This window comes from Anabrus simplex, chromosome 3, assembly GCF_040414725.1.
Source record: "Anabrus simplex isolate iqAnaSimp1 chromosome 3, ASM4041472v1, whole genome shotgun sequence".
NCBI classification, from domain to species: Eukaryota; Metazoa; Arthropoda; class Insecta; order Orthoptera; family Tettigoniidae; genus Anabrus; species Anabrus simplex.
Window position 1 is genome coordinate 351,245,671 of NC_090267.1, and position 23,599 is coordinate 351,269,269.

The following is a 23,599-nucleotide window of genomic DNA, read 5'->3' on the forward strand; positions in this document are numbered from 1 at the left end:
TTTTCCAATGCTCACGTGTGCGCATTTGACTGTGTTGTACATTCCATTCCTTTTGAAGGTTCCCTCATCCGTGAATAAAATTCTGATTTCTCTACATGGCTTATCAGCTGTCTCCGTGGCTCAGGCGCAGCGCGCCGGCCTCTCACCGCTGGGTTCCGTGGTTCAAATCCCGCTCACTCCATGTGAGATTTGTGCTGGACGAAGCGGTGGCGGGACAAGTTTTTCTCCGGGTACTCCGCTTTTCCCTGTCCTGTTTCATTCCAGCGGCACTCTCCAATATAATTTTGTTTCATCTGTCATTAATTAATCATTGCCCGAGAGGAGTGCGACAGGCTTCGGCAGCCGGCACAATTCCTATCCTCGCCGCTAGATGGGGCTTCATACATTCCATTCCCGACCTGCTCGAATGACTGGGAACAGGCTGTGGATTTACAGAGGGTCAAAGGAAGGCATAAATCTGCAAGTTTCAGATCCTACACAGGGTAATCATGATAAGGATAAATACGAGGAGGTACCCGAAAATAATCGGGCGTAATTCGCTGCGCGCGTTGCTCTTATAGTTCGAGCTTCTCCTTGTAGGTGGGTATTAAGTAACCCCTCCTGAGTCAATATGCCAACTGACATGACTTGAGACAGTTGTAGTGAGCACCTGTGACAGTTTTCTTGCGACGTGTTTTTCGAACTCTTCGATTTTTGTGTTTTTTGTGAACGGTGAACCAAATAAACTCTCTACGTACGTCTACACCACAGTACTTAGCATCCAGGTTTACCAAGCTCTCACAGACTCGTCAGCTAAACACCCACTCTCAAAACATGAACATCCTGACCATCCTGGCACATGTCAAGCACAAGTCGCCAAACGGTGCACCCACTACTTCACAGTAGGTGCTGCGCAGGTCTCGAATTGCATACCAGAGAGTTACGAAGCCTGACACCGGGATCCTCATTTAAAAGCAGTATGAGAAGTACTTTCTGTTGACTTGTACTATTATTACATTTAAAATTATGATTGTGATTATTATTGTGGATTCTTCTTGATTTCTTTTTCATCCAAATTCCATTTTTGCACTTTGGTCATAAGATTTTTCTGAGGATCTTTCTTTCTTGTTTATCGATCATCTCTATTCGAGATATGCCACCAATTACAATAGTTTCAGATGCATAAAGTGCTTCTGTTTTACCTACTGTGTGATAATGTCGTAATTTTGCCTTTTGTGGTATAGTTCCTTTATTGTATCTGTTCGAGTCCGACTCACTGGCTGATTGGTCAGCGTTGTGGCCTCCATCTCCACAGGCCCTCCGCAGAGCCCTCCGCCACCACCTCCTCCACACGCTCTCGGGAGAGGCCTCTTCCTCACGCTGGCTAAAAGCGCGACCCTAACCTCACATCCACCATCTTGGAGGGGCTTAAACTAACTTTTTTCCGTAAGAGAGCTAGCCTAACCTCATGGAACGGCTTAACCTCACGCACACGACAGCAAGCCTAACGTCATAGAAGAGCTTAACCTCAGTTTTACGGCCAGATGCCCTTCCCGACGCCAATTACACAAGATGGTGCTATACATGACTCCTTATGAGACCCCTTAAGAGTACTTGCGCAAGAACTTTTGACACGCAAGACAGCAAGCCTAACCTCATAGAAGGACCTAACCTCAGTTTTACGGCCGGATGCGCTTCTCGACGCCAATTGCACAAGATGGCGGCTATACATCACTCCTTATGAGACTCCTTAAAGGTGCTTGCGCAAGATGGTGGCTGCAAGATGGCTGCTATACATAGGCTTTTATGAGACGTCCTTGGGATGCTTGCGCAAGATGGCGGCTGTACATGGCTCCTTATGAGACACCCTAGGGATGCTTGCTCAAGATGGCGACTGCTCTTATGAGACGGCTTAAGGATCCTTGCACAAGATGTTTTGAGACGCCCTAAGGTTGCTTGTGCAAAATGGCGGACACAAGATGTCAGCTATACATGACTCCTGATGAGACGCCTTAAGGGTACTTGCGCAAGATGGCTGCTGCTCTTATGAAGAAAGCTAGATTAGAGGCTAACGTGCCGTGCTGGTTCGATTCATTAAATTTAGGGCTTAAATGCAAAATGTTAAATATCTCGAAAACGGTGCATCCTAGAGCAAAACGGACAACATTTTTCTGTCCAATACGTAGGTTCGCAGTATCAGGAAAATGATGGCGTAAGAAAAAAATAGTCTAATGATGAGATCAACGGTTCAGTTCCTACTTAGGCCCTTTGCCATTTGGTCTGTTTTAGCTTGTCTTGAAACAAGTTTTCGTAACTTGATCAGGTCTTGGTATGGTAGAGAGTATAACGTACTGTGCTGGTTCGATTTATTAAATTTGGGGCTTACATGCAAAATGTTAAATATCTCAAAAACGGTGCGTCGGAGAGCAAAACGGGCAAAATGTTTCTGCCTACTACGTAGGTTCGCAGTATCAGGAACATGATAGCACAAGAAAAAGTAGCCTAATGATGAGATCAACGGTTTGGATCCTACTTAGGCCCTTTGGCATTGACATCTATCTAATTCTACAATATGGCGGCTATACATAGCTTCTTATGAGACTGCTTAAGGGTGCTTGAACAAGATGGCTGCTGCTTTTATGAGACTCCCTAGGGATGCTTGCGCAAGATGGCGGCTACAAGATGGCAGCTATACGTAGCTTCTTATGAGACTGCTTAAGGGTGCTTGCACGAGATGACTGCTATACATAGACTCTTATGAGACTCCCTAGGGATGCTTGCGCAAGATGGCGGCTATACACAGCTCCTTATGAGACGGCCTAGGGGTGCTCGCACAAGACGGCGCTTATACACAGGCTCTTATGAAGAAAGCTAGCTTAGAGGCTACTGCGCAAGATGGCGGCTGCTGTTATGCATGCGGTAGAGGGCAATTTGAAATTCCACGTGCTCTTGTTTGTAAACAAAGCTACGTTCTTTTTGACAGCGGCCATCTTTAATCAACAGAGCACCGTGCTGCCATCTTTAGCTACTACCTTTGAAATGTGGTGGCGGCAATGTCCACCTGAGAGCTGTCATCCGCCATCTTTAATCAACAGAGCACCGTGCTGTCACCTTTAGTTACTACCTTTGAAATGTGGTGGCGGCAATTTGAAAAATTCTACGTGGTTTTTATAGCTGTCGATCACCATTTTTAAACAACAACGCATCGTGCTGCTATCTTTACGACACTAAACCCCATCCTTATACATATGGTAGAGGGTAATTTAAAAATATCCACGTGCTTTTTGACAGCTCCCATCTTTAATCAACAGAGCATAGTGCTGCTATCTTTACAGCACTAAACCTCATACCTTTGAAATGTGGTGGCGGGTAATTTAAAAATTTCTACGTGCTTTTTTGACAGCTGTCATCTTTAAACAATGGCGGCTATACATAGGCTGTTAAGGACTCATCCTTCTCCTCCTCCTCCGCCTCCGCCTCCTATGTCGAACAAGTTTAAAACTGCATCGCCGAGGCGAGAATGTGCAGCGATAACATCATTGTGCATATTTAGAGTTGCAGATCACAAAAGAAGTGATTGAAACACTATACTCGATGTCGTTAACTTCAACATGAGTTCAGAACATTGTTTGATGTGTTCAAATCACTAAATAAGTGATTAAAATATAACAAGACTAGAATCGAACACTGTACTCGATACAATATGTGTTCAGAACATGTCAGGGGATACCTTTGTTCTAAGAAGAACAGGTTACAAAAGAAGTTATTGAAACATACCGAGACTAGAATCGAACACTGTACTCGATGTCGTTAACTTCAACATGTGATCAGAACATTGATTGATGTGTTCAGAACACTAAATAAGTGATTAAAACATAACAAGACTAGAATAGAACACTGTACTGGATACAACATATGTTCAGAACATGTTAGGGATACCTTTATTCTAAGAAGATGCATTCGAACAGAGAAAAAATAATAAGAATTCTGTACAGCTTGTGCAAGATAGCGGCTGTTATAACGTCCTCCTCCTCTTCCCACTCGGTTAAGGCATAGGCTTTATCGAACATACAACGCGATCTTATGCATAAGGCAGTGCACATACTGCGTAACCAAATCGCTCGATAAACGATAATATGAATACAACAAAAGTACAACTTCAAATGATTTACCTTCTATCACTTGTCTTGTACGAAAATAAAAACTACAGAAAAACTATACTGCGTAGCCAACTCGCTCGGTAAACGATAATCTGATTTAGTTACAATAGAAAAAACATAGATTCAAACCCTGTTCTATTATCGCAAACACGGAAAGTGAAATTAAACAGAACGATTGGTGCTATAAGAAATACATTGGTTACATTTAAGCCCCTAGCAGTCGAACAAGTTATCGCATAAACATGTAACATGAAATATCAGTCAATCTGTTGGCAAGGGTTACAAGCATGTAGCTCATGCGGAAAGTAAAATACAGAACGCTAGTGCTATAAGAGATACACTGCTTACATTTAAGTCCCTAGCTGTTGAACAAGTTATCACATAAACATGTAACATGAAATATCGGTTCGAAAACATATTGTTTCAATCCGTTGACATGGGTTACAAGCATGTAACTTATGCGGAAAGTTAAAATTAAGCAGAACGCCTAGTGCTACAAGAAATACGCTGCTTACATTTAACAAGTTATCGGTTCGGAAACATATTTCCATCTGTTGGCATGGGTTACAAGCATGTAGCTTGTGCAGGGGAGGACTACTATGCAAAATGATTGCAAAATGCTGAACCGAAAAAATAATCATGCTACACACATGATAGGGAATGAAACGCAGGGGTTACGTCTTATCGTAGGGGCAAAAGGATGAAAGACCGAGCTCGATAGCTGCAGTCCCTTAAATGTGGCCAGTATCCAGTATTCGGGAGATAGTAGGTTCGAACCCCACTGTCGGCAGCCCTGATGATGGTTTTCCGTGGTTTCCCATTTTCACACCAGGCAAATGCTGAGGCTGTACCTTAATTAAGGCCACGGCCGCTTCCTTCCCACTCCTAGCCCATTCCTGTCCCATCGTCGCCATAAGACCTATCTGTGTCGGTGCGACGTCAAGCAGTTAGCAAAAAAAGAAAAAGGATGAAAGAACTCTTCACCTCCTCCTTCTGATTGCGTCCTCCTCCTCCTCCTAGGGCTAATGGGCTAAAGGGCTATAGGGCTAAAAGCTAATGGGCTAAAGGGCCAAAGGAACAAAGGGCTCCTCTACCACCTCACCACGCCCTCCTCCTCCCGAAAGGAGTTAGCTGAAGTTGGTACATTTTAACAGCAGCAACACCCTCATCGATTGCTATCAGCAAGAACGCTTCTACTTTGTTAAGTGTAGCAAATTAATCTGTATTGGTAAATGGTATTGTGTTCAGAACCGAAGACATTCATACCACACATAACAGGGAATGGAACCCAAGGGTCACGTCTTACCTAATAGTGGTGCGATGAGTTGCGTTTTCCTAACAGAAATCAGTATCTGCTTCATTGTTTTAAGTGTTTTGAACACTGGACTTTTGAAGATGGCAGCAGCGAGGTTAGCGATATTCTGTTGTTGGATTTTAAATTCCGCGCTACAAAATGCATAAGGTGGCAGCCTTGAGGTTTAGCGCCGTAAGGATGACAGCAGTGAGGTTAGCGATGCTCTATTGTCCTTAAAAGTGAGGTTAGGGTCCGTTAAAATGACAGCTGTCAAAAACGCGCGTCGCTTTGTTTACAAACAAGTGCACGTGGTCGTGACCTCACGGTCACGTGGTATGCAACGTCAGCACGCGAAGTTTAAAATCCACCAGCAGCAGCCTTCTTGTGCAAGCACCCTTAAGCAGTCTCATAAGAAGCTATGTATAGCCGCCATCTTGTAGAATTAGATAGCTGTCAATGCCAAAGGGTCTAAGTAGGAACCAAACCGTTGATCTCATCATTAGGCTACTTTTCTCTTGTGCTATCATGTTCCTGATACTGCGAACCTACGTAGTAGGCAGAAAAATTTTGTCCGTTTTGCTCTACGACGCACCGGTTTTGAGATATTTAACATTTTGCATTTAAGCCCCAAATTTAATAAATCGAACCAGCACAGTACGTTATACTCTCTACCATACCAAGACCTGATCAAGTTACGAAAACTTGCTTCAAGACAAGCTAAAACAGACCAAATGCCAAATGGCCTAAGTAGGAACCGAACCGTTGATCTCATCATTAGACTAGTTTTTCTTATGCTATAATTTTCCTGATACTGCGAACCTACATATTAGCAGAAAAATGTTGTCCGTTTTGCTCTACGATGCACCGTTTCCGAGATATTTAACATTTTGTATTTAAGCCTCAAATTTAATGAATCGAACCATCACGGCACGTTAGCCTCTAAGCTAGCTTTCTTCATAAGAGCAGCAGCCATCTTGCGCAAGCACCCTTAAGGCGTCTCATAAGGATCCGTGTATAGCCGCCATCTTGTGTCCGCCATCTTGCGCAAGCATCCTTAGGGCGTCTTATAAGAGCAGCAGCCATCTTGTGCAAGCACCCTTAAGCCGCCTCATAAGAGCAGCCGCCATCGTGCGCAAGCACCCTTAAGGTGTCTCATAAGGAGTCATGTATAGCCGCCATCTTGCGCAAGCATCCCAAGGGTGTCTCATAAGAACCTATGTATAGCAGCCATCTTGCGCAAGCACCCTTAAGGAGTCTCATGAGGAGTGATGTATAGCCGCCATCTTGTACAATTGGCGTCGAGAAGGGCATCCGGCCGTAAAACTGAGGTTAGGTCCTTCTATGAGGTTAGGCTTGCTGTCTTGCGTGTCAAAAGTTCTTGCGCAAGCACCCTTAAGGCGTCTCATAAGGAGTGATGTATAGCCGCCATCTTGTGCAATTGGCGTCGAGAAGGGCATCCGGCCGTAAAACTGAGGTTAGGTCCTTCTATGAGGTTAGGCTTGCTGTCTTGCGTGTCAAAAGTTCTTGCGCAAGTACCCTTAAGGCGTCTCACAAGGAGTCATGTATAGCCGCCATCTTGTGTAATTGTGTCGGGAAGGGCATCCGGCCTTAGAACTGAGGTTAAGCTATTCTCTGAGGTTAGGCTTGCTGTCTTGTGCGTTAAAAGTTAGGTTAAGCCCCTCCAAGATAGCGGATGTGAGGTAAGGTTCGCGCTCTTATGCGTCAGGAAGGGCATCCTGGCGTGAAACTGAGGTTAAGCCGTTCCATGAGGTTACGCTAGCTCTCCTACGCATAAAAAGTTAGGTTAAGCCCCTCCAAGATGGCGGATGTGAGGTTAGGGTCGCGCTCTTAGCCAGCGTGAGGAGGAGGCCTCTCCCGAGAGCGTGTGTAGGAGGTGGTGGAGGAGGGCTTTGCGGAGGGCCTGTGGAGGTGGAGGCCGCCGAATCCCTGACTTATACTACTTGTAGAACTACTATTTAAGAACTTGCGTGCTAATATCGGATTATAACATTTTGCATAGATAATGTCATTATTATTTTAAAAGGAAACCCATAGGTAATTTTGTACAGAAAAGTACAAAAGCACCGAACGCTAAAAAGTAATTGTAATGCTGTATATGTGGAATTTTCTAAATGACTGATCAGATTAAAAATCAAATTATTATTTGGCCCGAAATAATTGGTCGATAGTGCAAATACAACGCCCTAATCCTGGTCTAGATTACTTATGTTGGAACGTGGGTTTAGTTTCAAAAATAGTTTTTCAATAAATCTTTAAGAAATTATTTTTATTGGATAATAAATTATACCCATCTGAGTTCTGAAGAAATTACAAATACTTGCTGTCATATATGAATTTTATATCGCCTGTAATTCATCATTAAATATTAAAGGGATCAGCTGTGTACTTTTATGTTTTAAGCAAATAACTCAAGTTTGTAATTAAGGTTCATGCAGTTATTTTTGGTTGGATAAGTTTATTTGGAAGTTTATGACAGGGTATATTTTACTCTGAAATAACTTGCTAATTTGCATCTTAGACTAGTTGTTACTTGACTAGCCATAACAAAGTTAAATTCAAATTACAAAGTCGACTGTTAATTAAGCTTTGTATTTATGAATTCATTAATAACTGTGACCTCATTTCAGATAAGTGTAAAATCTGCATAGTGACAAAATGTACTTCCTGGTGTCAGTGGAGCAGAAAATGTTCCTGGTAGAAAGTGCATTCACTCTTACGCAACGGTATGTTGTCTTCTTTGCAGTTCACTAAGCAGCCCGTGATAGAAACCTACACGTCTTTCATCAACAATTGGAAGACTGCTAAAGAAGCCATCAAGAGTACATGTCAAGCCAAGCCTGCGTTTGCCAGATTCCTTGAGGTATGTTATCCGTTATATAAGGTCTCTATTCAAGTGTAAATGAAATGTGTTCAGGAAAGAATCTAAAGAGGAGTTTATAATAACATAGTGCGAAGAGGATGGTGTGTTTGAGATTCACCTGTCCGTTATTGTTAAGGGAAGTTAATCGAAACTAATGTCAGCCATTTTTCAGTTATTGAATGTAGTATAGCCTATCTATATATATAAAATAAGAGTTTTGTCTGTACATGGCTCAGAATTTGAAAAGAATGGTATTTCTGTATCGGTCACGTCCACAGTAACAAGGAAATGCACTTTTTATTTTTCCGTAATTTCTGTCTGTCTATCGGTCATGTCCATAGTAACAAGGAAATACACTTTTTATTTTTCCATAATGTCTGTCTGTCTGTCTGTCTGTCTGTCTGTCTGTCTGTCTGTCTGTCTGTCTGTCTGTCTGTCTGTCTGTCTGTCTGTCTGTCTGTCTGTCTGTCTGTCTGTCTGTCTGTACACGCTTCACTAGAAAACGGCTAAAGAGAATTTAATGAAAATCGGTATACAAAGTCGGGGAATAAGTCACTACAATCTCGGCCATAAATAATTTTATTTACGCTAATAGAAATGGTAGTTTAGGGGAAGGCCTAAAATTTAATTTTCAAACATTTATGTAATGAGTGGTCCTATCGTAATGAAAATCGGTATTCAAAGCCGAGGAATAAGTCGCAACAATCTAGGCTATAAATAATTTCATTCACGCTGTGTGAAATGGTAGTTTAGGGGAAGGTCAAAAATGTAATTCATGAATACTTACGTTATGAGTGGTCCTATCTCAATGAAAATTGGCATGCGTATTCGGAGAATGAGCCATTATAATCTAGGCTATGAATCATCCTATTCACACTGAGTGAAATGGCAGTTTAGCGAAAGGCCTAAAATTGAATTCTGAAATATTTAAATTATTAGTGGTCGTATCGATAAATACTACATAACCAAAGTTGTATAGAATTAAATTTCTTACCATTTATGTCTTATACATTTTTACCGTACCGACTGTGATAACACAGATATTCATGAAATTGTAATTATGTTGCTAAGTCCATATCAACGCCGAACCACGAGAAAATGGGTTAACAGAATTTAATGAAAATCGTTATGTAGAGTCGGGGAATGAGAAACAACAGTCTAAGCTATAAACAAATTTGTTCACCATGGATGGAATTGTAGTTTAGGAGAAGGCGCCTAAAATGTAATTTTTAAATACCTATCTTATTGGTGCTATCGAAAAGTATTACATAACAAAAGTTATAGGGAATACAATTTCCGATCATTTATGTTTTAATCAGTTTTACCGTACCGACTATGGTAAGAGTGATATTTCAGAGTCGGAAGAAGACTAAATGTGAAGACCTACAATATCAAAAGCGCATAGCATTGATCAACAGTAACATTACATTGACCATTTTTTGATGTGATGTTCTTTGTCTCTTATGCTGCCTCTCAACTCCGATAGATGGGATTACTGCTGCGTACCGAGTATAACAGCCTGACAGAATATTAGCGGCAAATAGCTGGGGAGTTAGAAAACTTTCTTCTTTAGCATGCCATTCCTCTGGTTCATACATTTTCTGTTACAGCTGGTACGTAACATACAGGTTCATCATAGTATTCCGGCTATGCGATCCCTAATCTGATGCGCTGTTTTGAATGAGCAGTGTGCATACCTAAGGCAGAGGCTCACTTAGTAGTAGTGGTAGTAGTAGTAGTAGTAGTAGTAGTATGGCCTGAAATGTAGATAGGCTATGTTAGGGGATGTTCAAGATCCAATTTGTAGATCACCTCGCCAACGAGGAGGTACTCAGTCGTGCCCAGAAACAATGTAAATTCTACACGAATATTGGCCCACCCAGTTGCCATATGTGAGCCAAATTCTATGTTTGAAGCTATCGCACAAACTTCACCCTATTCAACGTTTCTAAAACAATCTTACCTTTAAATAGATGTGATACGAGGAAATATCATAGGGCCAGCCGTTTAGATCACTAAATGAGGCCAGAGGCGTCTTACCGTACAATCCGCTTTTCGATATTGTGCGCCGTATAGCAGCAGTTATTCTGTAAATGAAGGTGAACATGCATACACTTCCGTATGTCGATCTACGTTTATTCACTGAAGTCGATTTGTAACAATCTAGAAGGGGGTGTGTCTGACATTGTAATTAATACTTTACAAATCAATAGTGACTGTCAGCTGGAGGGCGTCTGCTGTTGTAATCAGTACTCCCCACATCGACTTTAACTGGTAGTAGGAATGGGGTCCTCCTCCAACGCCTATGTGCCACTGTAATGAATAATTCACTTCTCGATTTGACTAGCAGACGGCAAGGGAGCGTGCATTTTTCAAACCTCTTTTAGCTGATTCTCTATAGTATATCATTAGGAATAGGTGCCCTCATGCAAGGGTGCCCCCGATTACTAGAAGACACCCATCAAAATGTGACTGACGTTACGCATAGTGAATTGCGGTATACAAGTGGACCTGTCGTTATCATCACAACTCCGCAACTCGCACTTTACATTGGAAACGTCTGCGGACCTCCCTATGCTGTTTCTCGGATAACGTCAAGAGACATGCAATGAAAAAAATCTTATTCACTTCATGTACAGTAATTTACTTCGATATCCGTATACAATGTAGAATACCGTAGCGAAGCATGGGTACATTTGCTAGTATTCTGATACATGCGATTTTAGCAATGTCATTGCATGCAGCCATGTTTGATTACTACCTGTCAAGCCAGAGAGTACACACTTCCTCTGATGATGAAAGAACACTATTCTCTGCTATATACTCTTTGGTTCTCTGACCTTCCCTAGCTTCTGCATGTAATCAACAGATGGCAGAACGTTCCTAAAAACTTACATGCTGCTAAGAGAAAATAGTCTACGTGCGTACAGACGGGAAGGTATCAAGTTGACTAGTCTTCTGTATGATCATTAATGAAGTGCAGGGACAAACTCTTGAGAAAGTGGGTAGTCACGGCCAATTATATGCTGCACTATCTCCGGCAAGTTCGTTTGAAAATTTTAAGATTCAGATACGCCGGAATAGTCGAAGCACAGAGAATATTTTATAAAAAAAAAAGTGTTCATAAAACTATTGAAAAGGGCAGGTACCGGGCGAGTTGGCCGTGCGGTTAGGGGCACGCAGCTGTGAGCTTGCATCCGGGAGATAGTGGGTTCGAATCCCACTGTCGCCAGCCCTCAAGATGGTCTTCCGTGGTATCCCATTTTCACACCAGGCAAATGCTGGTGCTGAGCCTTAATTAAGGCCACTGCCGCTTCCTTCCAACTCCTAGGCCTTTCCAACCCCATCGTCGCCAAAAGACCTATCTGTGTCGGTGCGACGTAAAGCCGCGAACAAAAAAAGTGCAGGCGAACAATATAACTACGACAGGCATATCAAGACGAGTTACTCGTACATGACCTATTTACAAGGAATGCTGTGGAGCAGTGCGGGTCCACTAGTTTCTAATTAATTATGTTTATGATGGTAACATCCTTGCCCTTTACTATAGAAAAAGTTGAAGTGTTAATTTTATTGGGATATGGAAATCTAAAAAGTATAATGAAAGGGAAAATACCGCGAACATTTTTAGTCAGGATTACCTACGTTACCAAAAGCCAAAATCTCTGCACTTCTCAATTCTAGGAGGTAGTATTTTTAGTCAGAACAGGGACAGTTTTCATGACTATGAAGCATTAACTCTCGAAGAAGAGCAAATATAAAACTATTTAGTTTTCTAGATCCTACCGGAGCACCGTTGTTGGGCTGAGTGGCTCAGACGGTTGAGGCGCTGGCCTTCTGACCCCAACTTGGCCGGTTCGATCCTGGCTCAGTCCGGTGGGTATTTGAAGGTGCTCAAATACGTCAGCCTCAGGTCGGTAGATTTACTGGCACGTAAAAGAACTGTTGCGGGACTAATATGCGGCACCTCGGCGTCTCCGAAACCCGTAGAAGAAGTTAGTGAGACATAAAGCCAATAACATTATTTAGAACACCCTTGGTTCGACTATGCAGTGTATATGACATGTATTTTAAAATACTGTCTAGAGAATGAGTTGGTGGGTATTAAAATACCGGATTATTTATAATATTAGATATCTAAATACATAAAACGTAAAAATCCCATTTGAAAATTTGGATATTTAAAACTGTGTATTAGAAATTATTTGTTGAGAAATAGCATATGTTAAATGCAATAAAATAGCTAGTACGATAATTTCGCACACTGAGAATAACACGGCCACAACTCAAAAAAGGTAAATTTTACAGGAGAGAGATTTGAAAGTTTGCATCTTGTATATAAAATCAGATTATTCATAAATCAAAGTAACTGTTTACTACAATTACTTCGGTATATACACTTTTTACTTTGGGCTACATACGCTTTGATTTATGCAATTGTATGCGAGATAATCTGATTTATATTAATAAAATTTGTACTTGTGGCCTTATAATACCAGCAAGGTAGAAGATTTACTAACATTACTTCGAAATTGTATTGGAAAGTATGAATACCAACTTGCATAATGATCACAAACACACTTTATTCTGCAACATTTACTACACAATAACTTAACCAAAACCAATTTTATTATATTCAAAGTACAATAATTTTATCAAATAATTCTACAGCTCCTCACATTGGTAATTAGCTTCTGTAAGGTCCGCTTGTCTGTCCTCTTCATTTTGATCATGAGCTTGTAGGCTTTTGAAGAACTGGTGATGAACTCTAGGAATGACACCAGCTGAACACAAGTCGAGGAGGTCCTTAAGCTTGCTCAAAGATATTTTGGGTGGACATGAATAAGCCTGTTCCAGAAGTGGTAAACTTGGACGTCCTCGCAGTTTTCCTCTTACGTGTATTGTTTTAAAGTCCTGGTCTTCGTAGTCTGTTTTGTAGAACAGAACGTTGGGTGAATCCTTTCTTGTTTCGATGATTTTGAAGGAATTCCAGTTCACTTTCTGGCCATCTTCATTGACTGTGAAATTCTTACCCATATTCTTCGCCAGTTTTTAAAAATCTTTAATGTCCTCCGTCGCAAGCTCTCTTACAACGTAGGGCTTTCCTTCTTTCTTAGCTAACTGTATCAGAGGCACCCACTGCGTTGGTGTATAAATTGGGCCTGATTTCAAACTCCTTGCTTTCTGCTTCTCGATTGTAGAATGCATACTATCTCCTTCATTCTGTGTATGTCCAGCTATCAAATATTTATGGGTAATTTGTGGAATACTAAGTGTCTGTACAGCAAAGAGGTACAAAGATGCTATAAATTTATTCTTATTTTGTCCACCAGCATTATCTGAATAAAATACAACACGTTGATTCTGGCAATGTTCTTCTAGAAAAGTCAAAACACAAGTTCCAATTTCATTGACTCCACGATTAGCTATGGATTCGTTCCAAAAGAAACAGTACCCTTCCTTCTTTCCGATATCATAAACAGTAAAATTATAACAATTCAACTTTCTCTTATAGTACAAAACTGAAATATCACCACATGGTGCTTGAAGGACTGCCTGTAAATCAAAGCATGATACAGTCAATGACCCTTCCTTAGCAAGAACACTATCTTTGGATTTTTCTTCTCTACTTAGAAGTTTGTTTCTGCAATGATCTTCATACATTGCTCGTTTCTGTTCCTTTTCTTCATCACTGGCATTTTTGTAACTTTCACAGAGCGCACACTGATCTTTCTTTGGCACATAAAAAGAAAGATTGAAGTCTGTATTGAAAATTTCCCTATATAAACTGAGCTTCACTGAAGGAAGTCCGCTTTTGGTTTGATTTTCCAGATACAGTCTATACATCTCAGCAACTGTTAAGCTCCCATCTAGATACTCTTTACTTGTTTGAGCTCGAAGATAATGAGACTCTGTTCTGGGGAACGAGCGTATATGGTTTCTAACCTGTTCCTTCAACGCCTCATCAACTTTATGCTTTGTGTGTTTTCCGCGTTTCTCCTTCTCTAAAACTCCATGTTCGTCAACTTTATTCCAGCAGTTCCTTATGAACTTATCTCCTACATCAAGAGTTTTCATAAAAAACTGCTTACAGACCCTTATTTTATTTCCATCTACAAGGAAGTAGTACGCAATATTACATCCCCTCTGGCTGCCTTCCTTTGAGTATCTGTACCTTGGTTGCACTTTTTGGGAGTGACTGACCACAAAATTACGCTGCAGGCCATGATCTCCTAATTGCCAGTAGGATTTATTGATTTCTGCTTGTCTTTCCTCTGTAATTTTGGTGGGACATTGAAGACGGCACTTTTTCCCACAAACACCTCTAACTGACTTCGCAACTATTTCTTTATTGGTTACAGTGAGGTATGTCTGACCTAAATTTACTCTTGATTTCTTTATGTTCGCTTTCCATAACTCCGGCTGACGTTTCCTTTTCTTGCTCTGCGATCTATCAGCTACTTCACTTTCTACTCGAAGTGTTGCATGTTCACTCTCGGTAGAATCCTCAGTTGTTTCTATTTCAGGCACATCACGCTTTTCAAAATGTACTAATTCTGAGATATCACTATCACAAACAGACTCTTCCAGCGCCCCACTCTGCTTCCCTCGATCGACATTCTTTTCTTGTGAAGTGGTCTGCAAAAGAGAAAAATTAGACCCTCTGTATTTCGTTTGCTTGTTATGACTTAATTGTTATGACTTAATTTGAAACTACCTATAGCATGTTATTTATAATAATGTACCTCTGAGGCCATTGTGCTTGTATTGCACAAAGCTCCACTCGTCCCTTCACAGTTAGTGAATGTTGCAAGTGGTAATCTGATACTCTGAGGGAGATGAGCTGCTTTCACAGGCACGAGATCAGTGTAAACCTTTTCTTCACCGGCATTTATCTACAAGTAACAAAACATAAAACTAACATTATTATATTTTACAGAGATATTACTACCCAGGCGATTTATCCAATGGATATTAGATTTCTGAATTCAACTTGCCTGTAAATCATCACTGACTCTATCTGGTTTTAAAATATCGAAGTCGCTTTGGTCTTTTGTAGGTGCTACAGGGATACTTCGCATCTCATCAAGTTCAATTCCATGTTGGTGTTCAACAATCTATAACAAATTAATCAGCCTTAGGTACGCTCTCCGTTCCCTCATCATTTCATGAATATTTAAGAAATGTACGAGTATGAAAAACAGCAACAGGGTACAAAGTTACTGCTTCCAGTAGTACACTAAATATATTAAAATAAACAATCAACTTAAACCCATATACTTCCAGTTACAGCTATGATAAACCCCAGATATAATTTTAATCATATTTACAGGTGGCTGCTTACCTCTGAATCACAATCTGTGGCAGGATGGAGCACCATCATCATCATTTTCCTTATTCGGGATGATCCTGTATTGTTCATGTCCATTTTGATACATCCACAATCACAGAATAAGGCAAAACTGATGAACACAACGCACAGAAGTTTCTCTACTATAGTCACTAAGGAATTCCCTCCAATTCATGTAAATAATAAGTACATTATTAATGACAATAAGGAAACTGGATTTACATTGTATCAACAAGAGCCCTCCATTCAGAAAGGTGAGTGTAATAAGGCCACAACTTAAGATGCGTACCTGCACAACAGTGAATTGGTATGGAATGCAAGTATAATACAGCCATATGTCAAAATGTGGCTGTATTGTTCTCACCACTAAGATTAAGAAACCAAAATGTTATAAGGAATTATCTGCCCTCAGGTGGAAAAAAATTAAAATATATGTATGGCTTTGTTACACTAAATAGAGCATGACTAGATGATATTATTACTTGAATAAAACAAAAAAAAATTTTTTTTGAGATGTGGCCTTATAATTCTCAGTATGCGATTTAATAGTTGGCCCCTTTTTAGCCGTCCACATTTTTAATTCTTTATCTTACTGTCCGAAACTGTCAATGCGCTAAAGTGATTTACCTGTAAAGGTCATGAATGAAGAACCGGCGTCGGTGTTAGTGATTTAGCTCTTTGGTTCATTGATGATGGGCCAAGATCGGTGGATTTTTCTGGGCTAGATAATATGTAGCTTGCCATTTTTGATGTCATGTATGAAAGTACCGTAGTATAAAGTGTTCAGAGTTAATTGACCTCCCATTGTGAAGAAGTATAACGTATTCGGAATGAGGTGACATCCCACTGTTGTAGTTTTCCTCCTTTCTCAATCCTAGCTCTAGCAAATACACATGCGTAGCCTACGGGCTTCTTTTCATTCTTCTTCTACCAATCTTCCCACACTTATGGGATCGCGGGTGCGAACTGAGTCGCACATGTGGATTTGGTCCTGTTTCACGGCCGGGTGCCCTTCCTGATGCCAGCCGTACGTAAAGGGATGTAACTTAATCACTATTGAGAGCCAGCAGAATTAATCAGACGCAATTAAAATCCTCGACCCGGTTAGGAATCGAACCCGGGACCCTCTGAACCGAAGGCCTCAACGCTGACCATTCAGCCAACGGACTTCTTTTCGTTACCTGTTTATCTTCGCATTAACGCATTGAAATTTTCAGCGAAGGTGGAGGCCAGTACTAGGAAGATACTAACTAGAGAGCTACAAAAACAGGCCATATGGCCGATCAAAGAACAACTGGCAAGGTGACAGATGCGGTCAAACATTCGAACTTCCAGGATTACTCCTGATGTCTTGCACGTTCCATAGGGTTTCTAGCAGGCTCATGAATATTTTCTCCCCGGATAAAAAGTCGGTTATATTGTAGCCTACAGAATGAGTACTGAAATTTCTGTCATAGTTTGTTTCATTTCATACATTTCATACTTGACCTTGCATATTTGCTCGAACGACGCGAATGCTTTAGCAAAGCTTATATGTAACACATGTTAAGCTGATTGGTCTGTAATTATACACTTTATGTCCGGCTCCATTGCTAAATAGTTGGCGTGCTGACCTTTCGATTCTCGGCAGGGTCGGGAATTTTAACCATCATTGGTTGATTCCGCTGGCATGGGGGTTGGATGTATGTGTCTTCATCATCATTTCATCCTCATCACGACGCGCAGGTCGCCTATGGGTGTCAAAATAAAAGACCTGCACCTGGCGAGCCGAACATGTACTCGGACACTCCCGGAACTAAAAGCCATACACCATTTCATTTAATCCACATTACAGTATGTTGTTCACCCTTTCCCTTTATACACTGGGGCTGGCTTCATGCAAACAGTAATCAAATAAATATTTCAGATCAGTAGCGTAGCCAGGATCGGCCAATGGTTTTCTCATAGTTACGAAATTTTGGTAGAACACAATGAAGGTGCATGTATGACTTGTTATTACAAGGGTACTGATGTAAGTGAATTACAGATCCGTTGGTTCTACAGTTATGTCTCTGAATGTTTATTTAGTTTATTGTCAGTTCCTGTTTGTAAAAATGCCATAGAGGAAGCTGTTCTAACCCTCGACTATGCCCCTGTTTCAGATACAGCACTATTGTATATCACAATCTTTAGTTTATCCACAGAAATCTTATCATTTCCAACTACTTTTCTAGCTTTCAACTTTTGTATGTTTTTGTAAATAACTTTGTCATCATAGGCAAATTTATGTATGGTACCTCACCAGTTTGTAATCTCCTCCACCTGGATATTTTCCTTGTATCCAACTATCCATAAATACTGCTGACTGGATACTTCTGCCTTCTGTAAGTCCTCCCTTCCGTTTTCCCTAAAATTCATATGACTGCTATGTATGTTTGTCATCATGTTATTCTTTGTTGACGTTTTTTCCTAAATTCAGTTTCCTAGTAAGTTCCTTCAATCTCTCCTTACACCTATTTCAAATTCTATTTCTTTCTAACCTGCACCTCCTTCCTAATCTCTTTATTTCTCTGTTATATTACCTTATATTTAACTCAGCTGTAGGATGTGTCCAGAATAATTCCACATTTTTTGCTAGCCAGCAGCCTAATCAGAATATCAAACTGGCTTGCAGGCTGCCCAGATGGCACCACTTCTTAAAGTCTGCTACTAGGTAGCTGAGGTCAAACAATTGTTATTATTACCTAATGAACTGAGCTATCTGTCATTAAAATAAGTAAAATTTCCATTAAGTAATTAGAAGCTTCAGATCAGTACCACTAATCCAGTGGCGTTTACTGAGGGCTACCAAGGCTATCGGTGAAGCCCAAACCTCAAATGAGAACGATGGAAATCCTAAGCTCATTACTGTATAATGTAAGCATCTGACACATTGTTCCGTTTACAAAACTTGGAAACAATGAGAAAAAAGTCTCTCGTATTTCTGAATGCAAGGCATCGGAGACTGATATCGCAGCCCAATCACTGTGTCCCTCTCCCCCTCGACTCACCTTACGCGGGTTGCTGCTGTATGTTCCATAGGTGCAGGTACTGAGGAGATAGGTCTGCAGAGCTTCGCTCCGTCAATTCGCCGCTTCAAACAAGGGAGAGAGACCTCAAAAGACTAGAAATTCCCCAGAAGACTCCGAACTTTCACGATTGACCATGGTCTATGGCACGGTGCTCTATACTAATAATAGCGCATATCCACTGGAAAGGCTTGGTAGTGACCTAATGAGGATAAAATTAATGACGAAGGCGTCATAAACACCCAAGCCCCAAGCCAGGGGAATTAAGAGTACAAAGAGGTTGATTCCAGGAATTGAACCAGGGCCATCAAACCAAAGGCAAGAATTCTATACATTTAGCCACAAAGCCAGGATTTAATTTGCTAAGGACTTAAATTTGCTAAACCCTAGGCTACCATTTCCACTGAACAGGTGTTGAGTATTGGCAGTGGCAGAGGCCAGGGCAGTAGCTTGTGAAATAGTCTTGACAACACAGCAGGTTACTCCTTTGGCTCAAAATGTTAACTAAATCAACTATCAAAAAGGGGTATCCTAAGGCTAGTGGTCTTGATACCACCATACGCCACTGCACTATTCAAAGAATGAATTCACATAATCAGTTTCATTTTTTGCTCGGTTTCTAATGTCTTACGTTCACAAGCCAAATTGCTTGATCCAATCAAAATCTCTCAGTGCGTGTCACAATCAGGAGATTTTGATAGTGCTGCATCACTATAACATCACTGAAATGGTATTTCCAGATTGTTGTGATATTTTGAAGGTGCTTGACCTGGTAATCACTTCCACCACTTTTAAAATCTGACAATGAAAAAAAAACTATACTTTTCTTTGGCTTTTACACCACAGTACTTGCAGAATGGTAATTAAAATGGGATGGATGTACTGTAGAATAACAGGGAGTTATGAGGAGAGATAATGGCATAATATGATTGATCAATGATCAATCAATCAATCAATCAATCAATCAATCAATCAATCAATCAATCAATCAATCAATCAATCAATCAATCAATCAATCAATCTTCTGCATTTAAGGCTGTTGCCAAGGTGGCAGATACTCTATCAATATTGTTACCAGGGGCCGATGACCTTCGATATTAGGCCCCTTAAAACAACAAGCATCATCGTCATCAATATTGTTTCTCTAGCCTTTTCTTAAATGTTTTCAAAGAACTTGGAAATTTGTCAAACATTTCCCTTGATAAATTATTCCAATCACATACTCCTGGTCCTATAAATAAATATTTGCCCCAGTTTGTCCTTTTGGCTTCCAACTTTATCTTCAAATTATGATCTTTCCTACTTTTAAAAGCTCCACACCAGCTTATTTGTCTACTAATTTCATTCCGCACCAACTTTCCACTCACAGCTGGGAACATACCACTTAGTTGAGCAGCTCATCTCCTTACTCCCAAGTCTTCCCAATCCAAAATTTGCAACATTTTAGTTGATTAAATCATCTAGCTATTTAAGATATACAGTGATTTATTCCCCTCTTTTAACAGGCAGTGGCATGGGAAGATTTGGAGATTGTTCTTGTCTTTTGCATTCTGTATTTGCCTTTGTATCTTCTTCTATTGCTTCCTCTTCCTGTCGTTGTGTTTGTCCTTATTATGTATTCCTGTTGATAGTCCTATATTTCTATATATGTCTTGATTTGTCTGTTGTTTGTTCCTTTCTATTACTTAAAATGTAATGTTGTTAATTAAATCAGCTAGCTGTTTAAGATATAAAGAGAATTTTACTCCCTTTTGACAGGCAATGGCACGGGAACACAAGAGAAAATTAGACCTGGACTCTCTTCTGATCATGCCAGTGCAAAGGGTACCAAGATACGAACTGCTACTTCAGGTATGGTGTAGTACAGTATGTTCTCTGATACTGCAGTGTTATATTCATCAAATTACAGTGCCTGTCTGAATATACAGGGTGTATGCACATTAATTTCAGATATTTTGAGGACATATTCCTAACAACAAAACATTAAAATACTTTTTATATGAATAAAGTCTGAAAATATTTTGCTTCTGAATTACCAAGAAGTTTATCCTGGCATTGCTCAATGACAGTCACTGTAAGAATAAACTTCTTGGCAACTCAGAATCTAAGCATTTTTAGGACCATGTCTATCTGAAATTTTTTTAATGTTTTGTTGTTAAGGAATACATCCCCAAAACATTTGACACCAATTTGCATACATTCTGTGTAGGTAATTTATAATGTGAAGTTGCAATTCACTGTCTAGTAGTCCAGCTCCATGACTAAATGGTTAGCGTGCTGGCCTTTGATCCATCCCGGTTGGGGATTTTAACCTTTTTGGTTAATTCTGATGGCTTGGGGGCTGGCTGTATGTACCATCTTCATCATTAGAATTAATCATAGGTAGGGCTCCATCCTCACAGATGTGCAGATCGCCTATACTGCGTCAAGTCGAAAGACCGTCGGAAGACACACACACCATTATTATTACTATCTAGTACAGTGGCAGAATCTTGGAGTGATTGCCTTAAAATATGCTATAAGTGTGGTCTTATTTCCTGATGCAATGTTTCTAGTATGGCTGTGAAGCCTCTCGATATCCTAGTTTCAAAAGTGAAGAACCTAATCCATCACATTACTACAATGCAAACATGTCTAACATCAAATGGGGGCTGGGCAACCTCCTAACTTTATCTCCTCATTTAAAATCTAAATAAATAATTTCCAAAATTGTATGGAAGAGAGAAAACAAAGATATAATTTAATAAATAATGAATAGTTATGTATGCATAAAGGAGGTAACGAGTACTTAACAGTCAAGGATAATTTTACACCTCAGCATTAACAAGGGCTGGCAATAAAATTCAAGACTGATCAATCCTCCTTACTTTAAGAATTACATATAATATTTCTTCCTCCTCTTCCTCCTCCTTTCCTGGCCATATATAGCCATTAAATGGGCACTCCCAAGGTCACTTGAGTGAGCTTACCTGACTCCGAGAGAGTATGTCCGACGTTCTTTCACTAGATCTAGCAGCATGTCACTTTTCTTTAAGGAGTCTCAGCAGTTCGTTTCCATGTTTTCCTAGGATGCCCTCTGCATCTCTTTTGCTCTTCAATGACAAGAACTTTTAGTAGTGAATGGTGTACATCATGTCTTCTGATATGGCCATGCCAGTTTCTCCTCCAATTTGTCACTGACAGGCATGACTAAGAGTTTCTCATACATGCTCAACACATTTTGTCATGCAGAGTGATATGTCCCAACTATGGCAGCATCCACACCTCTGTGACATGCATTTGCTGGTCATGCTTCTTGTATCTTGCCCAGCATTCAGAGCCATACATGATGCCAGGCTGGATAGTGGTTTTGTACACTTAGCCCTTCAATTTGACTGACGTCTGCTCATCACACAGAAGACCATTAGTGGACCGTCATTTCGTCCCGTCAACACTGATGAGGTGCTTGATATCTGTGGTTCAGTATTGCCATCAGTTGTGATGACTGACCTGAGATACCTGAACTTGTTGGTCATCATCAGAGGTTCTCCAACAAGGAAGACAGTGTTGTGTGGACCTGCTTGCTCAGACTGCGTGAAGTTGAATAACATGTTCTCTCTCTTCTTGTAACTTATTATGAACCTATTTGCTTCTAGCATTGCTCACCATCATTCCAAAACCACCTCAACCTCCTTACGTGACTCACCAACCAAAGCAATATCATCTGCATAAAGTATGGTCCACGGGATTTCTATCATCAAATGCTCTGTCAGACAGTTGATGACACTCTTGAACAGTGCTGTTCTCGCTATCAAATCCTGCTGCACACCAAAATTAACACAGAAACTATCTGAAATACCTGCAGTGGTTTTCACCTCCATGACACAGTATTATAGCTTTTCATTTTCAAAATTCTAATTGCATTGACAGCAATCTGAACGTTTATGAAAATCCAATTATCAACTACCATGCTCCTTAAACTTGTTCAATACGTTGAATAGGAATAATGAATGTGGTGGGGAAAATCAGGTTGAGGGATACCGTAACAGTGTGGTGGGAATTATAGCTCAGGAGATATGGCAACACTGAATGCACAAGATATGAGGTAGCGATTTGTTGGTACTTTAGATACTGTGGTTTGTTTCCTTTTAGCTGGTAAGTAAATATTAATTTCATAGACAAATACAATATGATCTGTCTATCTATATATACATGAATGTTGTTTCCCTGTACATATTTATTTTCCTTTCTTTTTTTTCTTTTTCTAAAAAGAAACATGAAACTAACAGTGACACTTATTTGTATGTTTAATTGAATTGGCTTTCAGTTTATAATTCCCCATGCTCTTGTAGCTGATATATATGCTTATTTTCCAGACTCTCCTGAAACACACTGATCCATCACATCCAGACCACCAGCTGCTGATGGATGCTCAAAAAGAAGTGCATGAACTCGCTGTCAAAATCAACTGTACAGAACGTGAAACTCTGGAGTTTGAACAGCAACAGCAAACCCTTAAAGAGCTGGAGGCTCTAATCGAAGGCCTGATCAACTTGGTGAATTCTGAAAGAGCCTTTATTCGCCATGATTTAGTCACAATGGCCTCAGGGCAAGGAACTCGCAAGGAACGTGCTCTCTTCCTCTTCTCCGACCTCCTAGTCATCACCAGCATCAAGAGGCGGAGTGGGACAATTCGCAAACCCTCCACGTATGATGTTACTAGTTATTAAAATCATTGTTTCATATTGAAAAAAGCATTAAGGAAAGGCTCATAACATTTTCGTTGATAGGGTCTTCTGGTTGAAATGTCTAATATACCAATTTCCTGTGCAACCTTAAGTGTTATCATTTCACAGAAATTGCTCCATTTTCCATAATTCTGCAATCAATAGATAGGGTAGAATTGAA

The 23,599-nt window shown here is 40.4% G+C and overlaps 1 protein-coding gene across 1 annotated transcript in view; it reads left to right on the forward strand.

The window, feature by feature from the left end:
* Positions 1 to 23,599, forward strand: part of LOC136866364 (rho guanine nucleotide exchange factor 17) — a 603,351-nt gene that overhangs the window by 503,423 nt on the left and 76,329 nt on the right. Inside the window, exons 5-7 of the mRNA XM_067143238.2 lie at positions 8,198 to 8,314; positions 20,471 to 20,563; positions 23,068 to 23,399. Of these exons, the coding sequence (XP_066999339.1) occupies positions 8,198 to 8,314; positions 20,471 to 20,563; positions 23,068 to 23,399 (542 nt within the window). The remainder of the gene's footprint in view (positions 1 to 8,197; positions 8,315 to 20,470; positions 20,564 to 23,067; positions 23,400 to 23,599) is intronic.